The sequence below is a fragment of the Colossoma macropomum genome, unplaced genomic scaffold (genome assembly GCF_904425465.1).
Source record: "Colossoma macropomum unplaced genomic scaffold, Colossoma_macropomum, whole genome shotgun sequence".
NCBI lineage: Eukaryota > Metazoa > Chordata > Actinopteri > Characiformes > Serrasalmidae > Colossoma > Colossoma macropomum.
In genome coordinates, this window is record NW_023494794.1 from 12,900,804 (window position 1) to 12,913,634 (window position 12,831).

The window sequence follows — 12,831 nt, forward strand, 5'->3', positions numbered from 1 at the left end:
AAAACAGGTATATTATGCACACCCATCTTGTATCTACATGCATTCTCAACTACGTAAGTGCATTTTGTAGGTTAATAATTACTGACTGCTCATCTGTTGATACACATTTGTCAATCATCCTCTACCCGAGTGGTTCCAAACCCTGGTTGTGGAGGACCCCCTGCCCTGTACATCTTAGTGTTCACTCCTGTAGTTGATATGGTCTATAAGCGCTACACACACCACAATACCACTACCATGTTGGACTCACTACAGTTCTGAGAATGTTCCACCACTCGAATAACATCTGGTGATTTGTGATCCTTTCATGATCTCACATAAATGGAGTCGATAAATTGGGCAGCAAGAGATGTGTAACAGACAGCAATCGTGCACTTACAAAGTGCACCTGTATGGTAGGAGTCCATGATAAAATGGCCAGTCAAAGTAGGTATAGGGTAGGTGTACCTAATAAATGAGCAACAGAGTGTATATCAGTAGAAAATTGTGTCTTGAGTGTGTAAACATTATGGATACATTCATACTATATTCATGAATCTGCATTGACCCTTTAAACTGTATACAAGAAGGTATCAAAGTATCACATAAGAATCTTGTTTCTAGCTGTGCTGAGTTATCTGGGACTGGATGTGAGGTCAAAATTGTGTCACCATGTTGCATCAAAATGCATTGAGATAGTGATTCTACAGGGCACTGCATTAGCTTCTATTAATTGGAAGCACATATGTTCAGATATTCTATGACACCTTTATGAAAGGGCCCAATGTGTGCAATTAACAGACTCCATACCACCGTTAGCCTGCAATACTGACAAAGGTATGTCTGCACTGGCAAATGTATTCTTCCATCTGTGAAGATTAATCACGTCTTTGTAATTAACAATTTTTATTTTCCTGAAAGAAGTAGATCTGTAAGACATACAGACAAAGAATTCACTTATCAGCTCTCAACATGAATGGAGGTATAGTAACTTCTGACCATTCGTGTTAGGGGCCGATGAGTGAATTCTCTGGTTTGTATGCCTTTTGGATGGTAGACCATTCCAGAAATACGTAGTACACTGCTTAGTCATAAAAATTCAACAGCACTGCACTCTCAAATCTTTCTTTTTCTCTCTCATTTCACAGTTGTCTCAAGCTTTAAAGTTGGTGTCAACCAGAAATGTTCCTCCTGCACCATGATGTATTTCTGAGTAAAATGTGGTATTGGGGAGGGTCTGTGAAGGTCTGCGATTTTGCTCCAAGTTAGGTGGGGTTGGAAAAAGGGGTATTATTGGTTAATATTATTTTTGTTCTGCCTACTGGTGCACAGCATCAGTCAAAAACCAGGTGTTTTGGACACAGGCAAAAAGTCATGTTTTCATGAAAGATTATGAAAAAAGCAAGAAACTTGTATTTTAAATGATACAATGAATTGTGCTTAATATGACCAGGGACATGAACTAAGAAGGTTAAAAAATTATATCCTTCTTTAACGTGTCTCTTCATTTATTTTCACTGAAATGGAATGCAGTAACTATGTGAGACTGTGAGAGACATCCCTGATGTTTCATCAGGACACTGTATATAACATAACTTTAATTTTACCAGGAATTCCTCTGTTGCAAGCTGATTATCTTCATAAAAACTGACCTTGTCAAAGGATAAATCAGCATTTAAATAAATGAGAAGACAGAAGCTTAATGTCATGCCTTTTTATTTTTTAGTATTATACAACCTTAGAAGTATAAATATTTGTATAGAATACAACATCTATGACATCCATAGAGTTTCCTTGGGTGAAATACAAAACGCAAAACCACATCTCTTATTGCACAGATCCTAAAAGACAAACAATGAGAAGCAGGGTCTTCTACACAAAACACTAATTTCACACTCAGAGAGAAAAGAAAACTCCAGAAACTATGCAGGATCCTTTAGACCTGACAGACTCAGAACAGATAGATTGGCTACTACAGACTGACAGTCTTCAACGGCACAACCTCCTGGACATCATACTATGATCACGACATACACACTATGATCACGACAGTTTCCTGTGACATAGCACATAGATTTGGCAAATTAATAACACAATATTCAAAATACACATCCATGAATTAGCTGTAAACAAAAATTCAATGTGCTTAGTTAAGGATTTAAACATCAACTGTCAGAATAAAAGGCATGGGGACGGAAAAACAATCCATCCATTAAACATTTTTTGTGGTTCGTTCATGACCATTTTCAAGCTGGCTATGATCGACGACACAATTTGCCCCATTAAACATTCACATTTACTTAATGGTCATGTTATGCTCATTTATGATCTTTGTCCAGAAACACAGTATGTGTTGTAAGTTTTAGTAATAAGGTGCATCTTGTCTCTTCAGGCTTCAAATTCTATGTTTGCAAAGCTTATGAGGAACAGTAAAACTTCAGATTCTGCTACTACAGTTTAAAATCTCTACAATCAATTTCATTTTCTTTGCATGGTGCATTCTATAACATTCATATCCAGCTTCTACATACTGTATGCTCTTTGAATTCTTAAGATACTATATTACATTATTATCATAGTAGTCTACATACTGCAGTTGCCAGGGTATCTTGTCAGTTAAGTAATAGAAAAAGGACTAGGTATGTGGCTCAGAGCAAATATTAAATGTTTTTAAAAGTGATTCAATAGTCTCTCATTCTCTGTCACTTGCCTTTAAGTCACTGGTTTTATAAAATGATGATAAATGTCCAAAGAAATATTTGGATGGGTACATTTAGAGACACGTTATACAGACTACATAGGACATTTTAAAAGTCTTGAATTTGACTGTGTGTAAAATGGATTAGTAGTATTGATTTCAAATGTACAGTCTTTAGACAAGTCTACTGTCAGTGCAAAAATGCCTCTAGATAATTATTACACATGTCCCACTTATATACGCATTACACACTGTACATGACTGATTTCGCGACCAATTGCAGGTATAGTAGACACAACACAGGAGTGCTGGCTGAAAGTCCTGACTGCCTTAATCCTGACTTATCCTGACTAAGGTCATAACAACACAATGCATCCTGTCTTCATTTAGAGCCTTTTCTGCTTATGATCTCCTATTGAGTACATGTTGCTATTCTCATTGTTTTTAATGGTGAACAGTAAAGACTAGCCCTAATATCCTGACAATTTATGTGGAAAACCAGACAGAGTTATGATATACAGCATAGGAGAATTTGAACATTCAGTTTTTAAAAGTATAACTTTTGTGCAGTGTTCTACATCGATCTTTTCCCTTTTTTCACACTTTTGACACCACCATTAAGTTTTCATCAATCACAGTCAAGAGAGGACATTCAAGCTGCTTTCAGCTGTCCAGACAGACTCACTTGGACGAATACATGTTTTGAAGATGAGTTGCGGTAACTGCTATTAGTGTCCATGTAATTTCAAGTACAGCTCATTTCGAAATGAGACCACAATCATGCCTTTTCTGGACTTTTCTACATGAGCTTATTTCATATGGCAACATTTACTATGCATGTGAAAAGATCACTGAGCAACAAACATATTGAGTACAGTATACAAACATATGACATAGCAAAATATATACATATAAAACATACAACACTCATATTCAGCTGATCCCATGGATCACCCTTTGTACAATTAACATTGCTCTATGTACAGTACATTGCATAAAAATTAATCTTCAGTAAATGTAGAGATGTATGTGAAAGGAATGTGAATTTTGCCACAGCCTGCTAAGAACAGCAAGCTGCACTGCCCAAAATATCCTAAGGCCCCTTCCACTAGATATGAGTCCAGAACCGTAAGATGATTCCATTATAAAATAGTTCTAGGTGAGAAGCACAGGACAAAGTGCATTCCCTCTGTGCACCACTACCCAAAACAAAACTGCACACTTTGCCTCTAAGTAGGTCAAAAACAACAAAAAACAATAACAAGAAAGGACAAATTTGGTGGTATTTTTTGTGTGCTGAGACATCAGCACCATTGCTACAAATATTTCATTTGTGGTTTTTCAGCACATGTATAACCACTGCATTTTGCTTGACAACCTTAGTTTGAATACAAGAGAAATGCATGTTACTTTGTTGAAATGCACTGGGATTGCATCTGCGTCTTTATTTCTCACAACTCCACTCAGGCTCAATTGGCACAGATCCTTAATGCCTTTCAAAAGCATAGACTCTGTCCATGCTTATTTGATTGCACACTTTCCTACATGCATCTTGCCTTGCACAACAGGGAGAGCCAAGGGGGGGGGGGACTTTGAGCAGCAAATCAGGTCTACAATTGAAACTACAACTTTTCAGACCCAAAGTATTAACAGAGCACTGCTGATTAGCATACACACTTGCACACTTTTCTCTCGTCCACCATTGAACACTGGAGTAACAGCTTCACCGGTCCTCAGAAAGGAAGGCGTTATGATACAATGCATGGAAACAAAATACGTTTGTCTTGCTGTTTTTCTTAAAAGAAAGATTGAAAAGGTTGATTTGGCAACCATCGAAATCTCTCATGTCACTTTTTATTAGAACCTCGTGGGAGATCCTTGGACTGCTTGGGGCGAGCTGAATCTTTGTCAGGTACTGTGCCTTCCTTGGCCAACGTCACAGACCTCTGTGAGTCTTTACGGTTGGCTTTCTGTGAGGGATCTGGTTTTGAGGTGTCCACTTTAAGTCTCACAGGCTCTCTACTGGACTGTCCAGACATCTCCACTGTGGCACCAGCGCCTTTGACTGTGGGGGATCCACTGGGTATGTGAACCTTAACAGCAGGCACAGGTAGCACTGGCACAGAAGCAAGCTGGGAGCCAGTATGGCCCAAAATCTCTTTCTGGACCTGTGCTCTAGATGCAGGAAGGGTAGGTTCTCTCTGCTCCTTTGGTTTTACATCTATGCTGTCTTTAATGGTGGTCTGCACTGATGGTTTGCTCTCTTGCTTCCCTCTTTCTTCAGTTGCCTTGCCACCATGGTATGTAACTAGTGGGGACTCTACCTTGGGTTTGTTCTTGGAACTTAAAGATCCTTGTTTTGATGGAGCACTGGTAGCTGACTGCTGTGGCTGTTTTACTGTTGCCTGTACAAGACCTGTATCTTTCCCACAAACATCAAGTATTGGCTTGCTGAACTTCTGACTAGACAGTTCTGGAGCCCTTGTGAGTTTTAACTTATCTTCAAGAAGACTTGCAGACTGAACTTGCACAGTATCACTAGTCCTACAAAGAGTACCTTTCATCTTTGGTGGACTGGAACCAGTGTCCTCCTTTAATATGGAGCTGGAGAGGGCCTGACTAGTGGCTAGGACCCCTTGTTTCTCAATCCACTTTACACTTTCACTTTCACTTGCTTTATCTTCAGGTGACATAGCAGTTTTGACAAGCTTCCCAGGCAAACTGCACTCATCTTTCAACTTTTTTGGAATCATGTGAGTTATGTGCTCCTTGTCTATGTTTTTAGATTTGCCTCCACATTGCTCACGATCTTGAGAACTACGTCCCTTGTCAACTCCTACAGCAGCATTTTGTGTCACAACAGAGTTATCTTTAAAGGCCGGATCAGTAACTGTTTGTCTGTCCATTGAAAAAGCAGTGCTTAGTGTTTTGGGAGATAATTGTTTGGGCTGTGTACTTGGAGTACCACTTGGCTTAATTTCCAAAGAGTGCTGTGGGGTTTTTTCTATACTTTGTTGTGATTCGGGAACTACAGCAGCCATGGCTTTAAGAGGAGCAGGTTTGGGAGATTGGTTTGTGTTGATTTTTCTCTGCTTGGTTTGAATAGGAGCATCTGGAGACAATGGGCTTTTAATAACTGGGTTCCCTGGTTCCGGTGAAGATAAAGTAGAAACAGAGGTTGCAACTGAGGGGGATAAAGCTAAACTCTGTGGAGCAGCAACTTTTCCTTTAACTAAGCCCTGTGAGTGTGGCAGTTCTGATTCCACATTTAAAACTGGTGTGTTACTTACTGCATCTCTACCAGTAGTCTTTATGTGTACCTTTTCTGCAATCTTATCTATGATTTGAGCTGTGCTTTCTGGTTTGTTCAGTCCACTTGCTACTAGATGTTGGGAACATTTTTCTTCTTTTTGAGGCAGAGCCTGTGCTGAGGCCATAGTTGACATATGTGTCTCTGCTGTTTTGTCCTTGTCTGTTCTTGATTGATGTACCTGTTCTATCACCACTGTTGAGCTAGTTGTTTTCGATACTTTCCCTGGGCTTTCAAGGCTGTTAAATATTGTAGTTGGGTTCAAGTTCTCTGGACTGACAACTGACTCTCTCACATCTTTAACACCAACATCAGATGGTGCTGAGGTGGTTTCCTTGATGACATGGTCACAGGTCACGGACATATTCGCAGTGCTATTTTGCTGACTAGGTTTGTCCTCAGGGTTTTCCATGTCATCATCTTGGTCTTCGTTACTGACCTCCCTGATCGAGGGTGTTTTCCCACAAGCAAAATGAGTGCTGTGTCGGGCAGCCCTCATCTCCTGAGCTGTTTTCAACCTCGTCTCCAATTTTCCACCTGGGTCCACTGGCTCCATTTTAGTAGACATGACCTGTAACTTGATTCCTTCACCCTGCTTATTTGCCTCTTGAGTACCATCACTGCTAATGGAACCAATGATGTTATTTCCATTAGTCGTGGGTTGTTCTTTTCCAGTGTTTTTGTTGGTCAAAGTCACACTGGCCCCATTGCTTTCCACTCCCGGTGGAGATGATGTCTGTTTCTTCACAGGCTTCTGCTGAGGGCTTAGCAGCTGCTTCTCACTCTGGCTCTGTAGAGCTCCTGCCAGCCCAACACCATTGACCTGGCCACCTGCCATCTTGGAAAGACATGTGTCAGTCTTGGAGACCCTGGGTCCAGAGAGCAGGCCTATGTCCAGCGTGCCCTCTAAAGGTTTCAGGGAAGACACAAGTCGCCCCTCTAGTTTGTACTCAGATGAGGTCTTTCTGATGGACCCCTCGGTGGAGGAAATCATCTGCAGCTTCTCCACTGCACTCTCCCCTCGCCCACTGAATAGCTTAGGGCCCAAGGACTCTGTGCCAATTCCAGGAGTGGCGTGGACGCATCCAACTGACCCTTTTGTATGATCCAATGTCAAAGCAGAGTCCAGCTGGAGACTTTTGGATCTGGTGGCATTAAAGTGAAGGCTTTCATGGACACCAGGGTTAATCCAACACATGCAGTCCTCACGTTCCTCAAAAGACTGCCTCTTTCTAGCAAACTCCATGTTGGGAGCTTTGAAATCAAGCCTGTCTTGTTTACTTCCCTCTTTAATCTGTCTGGAGAGTTGCCTTTCTGCCGGAGTTTGGGCTGATCTGACACCTTCACTTAAGAGTGAGACACAGTCCCCGGTACTGCTGAGGGATTCCACTACGCCTTCACATGCTCTGGTGTTTAGCTTTTTGTATAAGACATCTTTTAGTGTGGCATTTGCAGCTTTGCTCTCAAGTGAGCCAGGCTCAGTGCTGTTTTGGGGTCTGCCTGCGGCTCGTCCATGATGCCCCCTTTCCTTATCGTCATTGGGGTGGGAGCATGAGGCAGCCTCAGCCTCTTGCAGTGTATCTTGTTTTTGCAGGGACTCACGTCTCTCAGACCAGTCCTGCCTTTTTGCCACCACTTTTGCCTTTAACTTCTCTTTATCAAGCTCCTCCACAGATTCCTGCCGTCCAACCTTACGAGAGACAGGACGCTTCAGGCAGCCCTGTTCAGCAGGTCTTACCCGGGTAATGGCAGGCGGTTCACAAGAGTTTTCCTCCACACACTGTAGGGTGTGCTCTCCTCCGGATGCAACCTCACACTGTGCCTCCTCCTGAGTTACCTCGAGGCTGTGTTTCCTGGTGCAGAGATGCTTCTTGTCACCTGTGTAGGATGGTGAGAGCTTTTCCTCTGACTGGACCCTCTTAAGGAGTGGGGACCGAGGGGGCTCAGCGCTTTTAGGACGCACCATGTGCCTGACGATTGTAGGGGGTGAGTGCATCTTGGCAGGGAAGGCCTGAGTGGTCTTGGAGCTTCCGACTGTGTGGGTTAGCAGGGGAGATGGGGACCGCTGAGGTGATGTGGGCTGAGGGGTTGGAGATGGTGTTCGAGCCAACGGAGAGAGAGGGATGCTTCCTGCAGATTTGCGGCGGCCCTGGCGCAGACGCTGTCCAGGCAGCTTAGGGCCTAAGCCATGCAAGGTGTTCGGTCGGACGTGGCCAGAGCCAGCAGGGGAATTTGGAGCACTGGAGCTGGGTGAACTACTCTGAGAAGATGTGCCACCTGGGAACACAGTGGAAAAGAACATATCTACATAAGCAAACAGCAAAGGCTACCTCTGAAAACAGCGTCTGAAAGTAAGCCATTAAATGTTCACATCCTAACACTCATTATTATTCAGTGACTACACAGAAAACAATGCAAAATGTCTGAGTCATTATTAAATTATAGGAGGGAGGACTCTTGTACTTGCTAGGAGGGTCCAGCAATGTTTAAGGGGTTCATTTTCTTTTCACTATTAAAAAGCTGTAGTTAATCTACGAAGTGGGGCAATTGAAGACATGCAATAAAGCATGAAAAGAAACAAGCAAAATAAGTTATATCCATTCTAAAAACTGCAAACAAGAGTTCTGACCTGACTGGTTGAAATCAGGGGTGGGTCGAAAGGCAGTGGTGGGAGAGCGGGGAGACAAGCTGTGCGTGGGGGATCCAGGCAGACTCTCCCCTGAGGATAGCGAGCGGTTCAAGGAGGTGAAACTACGGCTTGTGTGGAGCAGCGGAGAGGGCTGCATGGCAAATCGTCGGAATACTGAACGCCTCCTGAAGAAAGAAGATATCAAATTGTCACTGAGCTCTACTGTTGGTGTTTGAAATAAAGTGAAGCATGTAAGACAAATTGAACAACAGCTACCTCTAGTGGCGAGGTCAGGTGCATCATGCAGTCACACTACTTTATCAACAAGACTCACCGCTCTTGTGTTTTCTCTTTCTTTGGCTTCTTGGTTCTCCTTATCATTTTGCTCCTGTAACTATTCCTTCTAGCTGGACCAGTTTTGATCGAAGTATTCTCAAAAGGAGTGGTGGATATGGCAACTTTGCTTCCACTCTGTAAACAAAGAGGCAACATAATTTCATAGCTGTCACACTAATATCTGTCCAAGCCACTGAAATACTGTCATCACAGTAGTGAGAATGAAATTCTCACCTTCAGCAGTAGCTCAACCACTTCAGTGTGTACCAGTCCATGGACTGTTTCTCCATTGACATGAGTGATCAAGTCTCCAGCCTTGAGTCCAGCCTTATGAGCAGGCCCACCATCCTCCACATTCTGACAAAAAGGTTTTTAAAAAATGTGATCTACAGATTTGTTTGCAGGGTACATTACAACAATATAGTCAAAAAGGCAAGGACAGATTTATACACTATGATAAAAATGTTTTGGGACCTAGCTTTTCAATCAGTTTTAGTCATATGAGCATGTTTTCTTTATTGAGTTACAATAATTTAACATATTAAAGACTAACCAGGATTACTTTGAGAGAAAGCAATATCACATGTAAATATTAGGACAGTACTACCTTGAGAACAATGCCATGCACCCTATGCATTCTATCCCCTTATAAGTTTAGATGAGAAAACTGTGGACAAAACCCACTCTTTATACCAAATAAGATACTATAATGAACAAAAAGCTGAGTGTGTATATAGCTATTCTAAATTAAAAATGTTAATAGACAGTGGTATGGTGTCTGAGAAGGCCCAACAAACTGCAAATAAAAATGAGTTGCAAACGCCAAAAACACTTTCATCAAAATGACGACACCGGCGCCGCACTTCACAATCGCACTGCAAATACAAAAAACACATGGAACTTCACAACCGTTGATAAGCCAGTCACAACACAACAGAGATGTTTCCGGAGGACCCTCAAAGAGGACTGAGCCATTCAGACTTTTACATTCAATGCAGCATAAACATTCACTGGTAAAAGTAAGTTCACTTTTATTTGTGCAGTTTACTACTATCACGGTATTGTAATGGGAATTACCTGTAAAGTGTAAATGTAAAAGTTTAACTAGTAATTAACAGATAACTACGCACTTAATAAAGATGGTTCCTCAAGGGTTCTTTAGTAAAGAAAACGGTTCTTTATAGAACCATGAACACTCAAAGAACCCTTTGTGTGATTAAAGGGTTATTTGCATCGTTAAAGGGTTCTTCAGATTTACAGAGAAAAAGGGTTAAAGTGTTCTTCAAATTTATGAAGAGTGCGTTTTATATGGTTCTATATAGAACCTTCTAGAAAGGGTTCTATGCAGCACCAAAAGGGTTTTTCTATTGTTACATACTTGACATCGTAGCAATAGAAGAACCCTTGCCGGTGCTATATAGAACCTTTTTCAAAAAGGTTCTACATAGAACCTTATAAAACACATTCTTCATCAATCTGAAGAACACTTTAACCCTTTTTCTCTGTAAATCTTTTTTAAGTGTGTACCACAGCACAGCTATATGTCAAACAGTAAACTAGCCAGCCAGGTTAACCATGAACTTGGGATGTGAGTGTCTGTGGTCTTATACTCCTGTCAGTGATTTCCCATCATATTCAATCCCCTTTGAGTCTTCCAGAAACATTTCCGTTGTGATCTGGCTCACTTCCATTGCGTTGTGACTGGCTTTGCAGCATTTCTAAAGTTGTCTGTGTTTTCTTTATTTGCAATGTTTGTAAAATGTAGAGTTTGCAATGTGTTTTTAATTGTACTGTGAATATGGTCTTGTCAGCCACTGTACAGTGGAACTGAAAATGTAATATTGAACTAGACTGACTATGAAAAATGCATTGACACAATGTTCCAAATCTCATTTAACCTCTTACCCAGACCATGTGATAGACAGTATAGACATCACTGTCGCAAGCATAGACTCGAATAGCTCGCAGAGTGAAGCCAAACTTCTTTCCTGAACTGTGAATGACGATAGGCTGACGTGAGCTGACAGCAGAGAGGGAGGAGTCACGGCTTGGGGAGGAGTCTCTGGAGGAGGGGTCTGATGACAGTGAGTACGGAGAAATGGGGCTAGCCAGTGGAGACGTACCAAAAACATCTGGAGGAACAGTAAAAGATGCACACTACATTGGTTAATGTCAAAGAAACAAATATAGAGGTGTACTTCTGTATCTGATCTCATTGTTTTTATTAAACACAGGGGAAACAAGGGGGAAAAAAAATCCCCTATGATGTTTCTGTGGTGATATTTACCAAAAACAGTCATAACTCTGTAGACTAAACATGCTTATATAAATTGTACATTTTTAAATTTGTAAACTTGTTGGTTTTCATGACATTGCACAAAGGACAAATTCCAAATGTCCTGTTTTCAAAGTTTAATTTGCCATATGTGGATCATGTGGACATGCGAAAAATGAAAGAAATTCATTTTTTACTGTAATGGGCCCTTAAAATGTTCAAGTAATGGTAATGGTGCGTTCTCTCCTACTGTGAGTGAGACAGACAGGATTATCCTCTCCCCCTGAACTGCTGAGATGCCCTGATTTTGCCGCAGGTCACTATGTTCGAGAAGTCATAGCTCTAGTCCTTAGCTGTTCCACAAAATGTAGTGCTCACAGTGGGAGCTAAGCTATGGCGAATTTTAAAGCTTGCACACACCTCCTTCAGCCCACGTTGCCTAATTCTGTGTGTAATCTACAAATAAAAAAAGCATACACTTTCTCCTTCATGCTTCAGAGGGGCATAGGCTCTGTGCAAACACAAATATGCTCAAATACTGATACAAACTCACCACCAGGGATCATGAGAGACAATGCATTGGCGGACGCTGACTTAGGAACTTTGCTGACAGCGCTCGGCTTATCAGTGGCCTCAGGTCTCAAGGTAGTCAGCTGGGTGCTGGTGTCAGTGGATGGCCTACAGGTGCTGTCTGAGCTGTCTACTCCTTCTGGCCTCGATGGCAGCTGGTCCAAGTGCTCAGAGAAGCTGCCTGTTTAAACAGAGGTGAAAAAAACAACCACTTTATTTTGATTAACTTACATTCAACTACTCACAGTTGGAACACCCCTGGAAAATGACATGTTTTGTTGATTCTCTATGTGAAAATAAGTTAACACATCCTCAAAAGGGAACAAACTTAAACATGTAATTTTCTGAAAATGTTACTGCCCATGTTTAGTTTTACATAATGGAAAAAATAAACCATAAAATATGAATTGTGCTATAATAAGCTAAATTCAGCCCAGACATGTGTTCGCTGTACGGGATGTGTACTTACTTTCACTTAAAGAGTAAAACATAATTTGGCCAGGCCGGAACTTTTGCATAAAACTGTATTTGTTAGGACACAAACCAAGTGCCACTTCTGTTAAACAGACCATTGCAAGACTTTAACTTTCTTTTTGAAAATATTCTTTCAAAAAACTGGTATGATTGTTAATGATTGTTAATGATTAATTAATTCTTTGCAGACATCTGCATATTTGCATCTGAAATGCATCTGAAATGCATTCTGGATTCACAATCCTATCAATGAATATATGCACACCAAAATAACCCCGTAAGAAACCCTGCCCCAGACTTACATTTCCACCTCTTTGCTTTATAGTACCCTTGGTGTAGTCTTATTGGAATTCACCTCCAAGCTTTCACCACACAAGCAGTCTACCATCAGTCTCTTGAAAGATCTGTCATTTTGTTAAACATTTTATAAAGTAACCTAGAGAACAAAGTTTACCAATGGTTAAATGGTTAAAGTGTCCAAATACGTTTGGGGGCCACTGTATCTATTAAGTTTAACTTCCCTTTTCCCCAAGCCAAAACACTAACCTTAACCTTACCCT

General features: G+C 41.3%; 1 protein-coding gene across 14 annotated transcripts in view; it reads right to left on the bottom strand.

Annotated features, from left to right (window-relative positions):
* Positions 1–1,678: 1,678 nt before the first annotated feature.
* The window catches only part of mast4 (microtubule associated serine/threonine kinase family member 4), a 144,356-nt gene continuing 133,203 nt past the window's right edge, over positions 1,679–12,831 (bottom strand). For all 14 annotated transcript variants that reach the window (XM_036580243.1, XM_036580231.1, XM_036580230.1 and 11 more), the window contains 6 exons: positions 11,781–11,978; positions 10,858–11,084; positions 9,187–9,309; positions 8,951–9,087; positions 8,617–8,801; positions 1,679–8,264 (listed from right to left, as the gene is read on the bottom strand). In XM_036580243.1, coding sequence (XP_036436136.1) covers positions 4,525–8,264; positions 8,617–8,801; positions 8,951–9,087; positions 9,187–9,309; positions 10,858–11,084; positions 11,781–11,978 — 4,610 coding nt within the window. In that variant the 3' untranslated portion in view covers positions 1,679–4,524. The remainder of the gene's footprint in view (positions 8,265–8,616; positions 8,802–8,950; positions 9,088–9,186; positions 9,310–10,857; positions 11,085–11,780; positions 11,979–12,831) is intronic.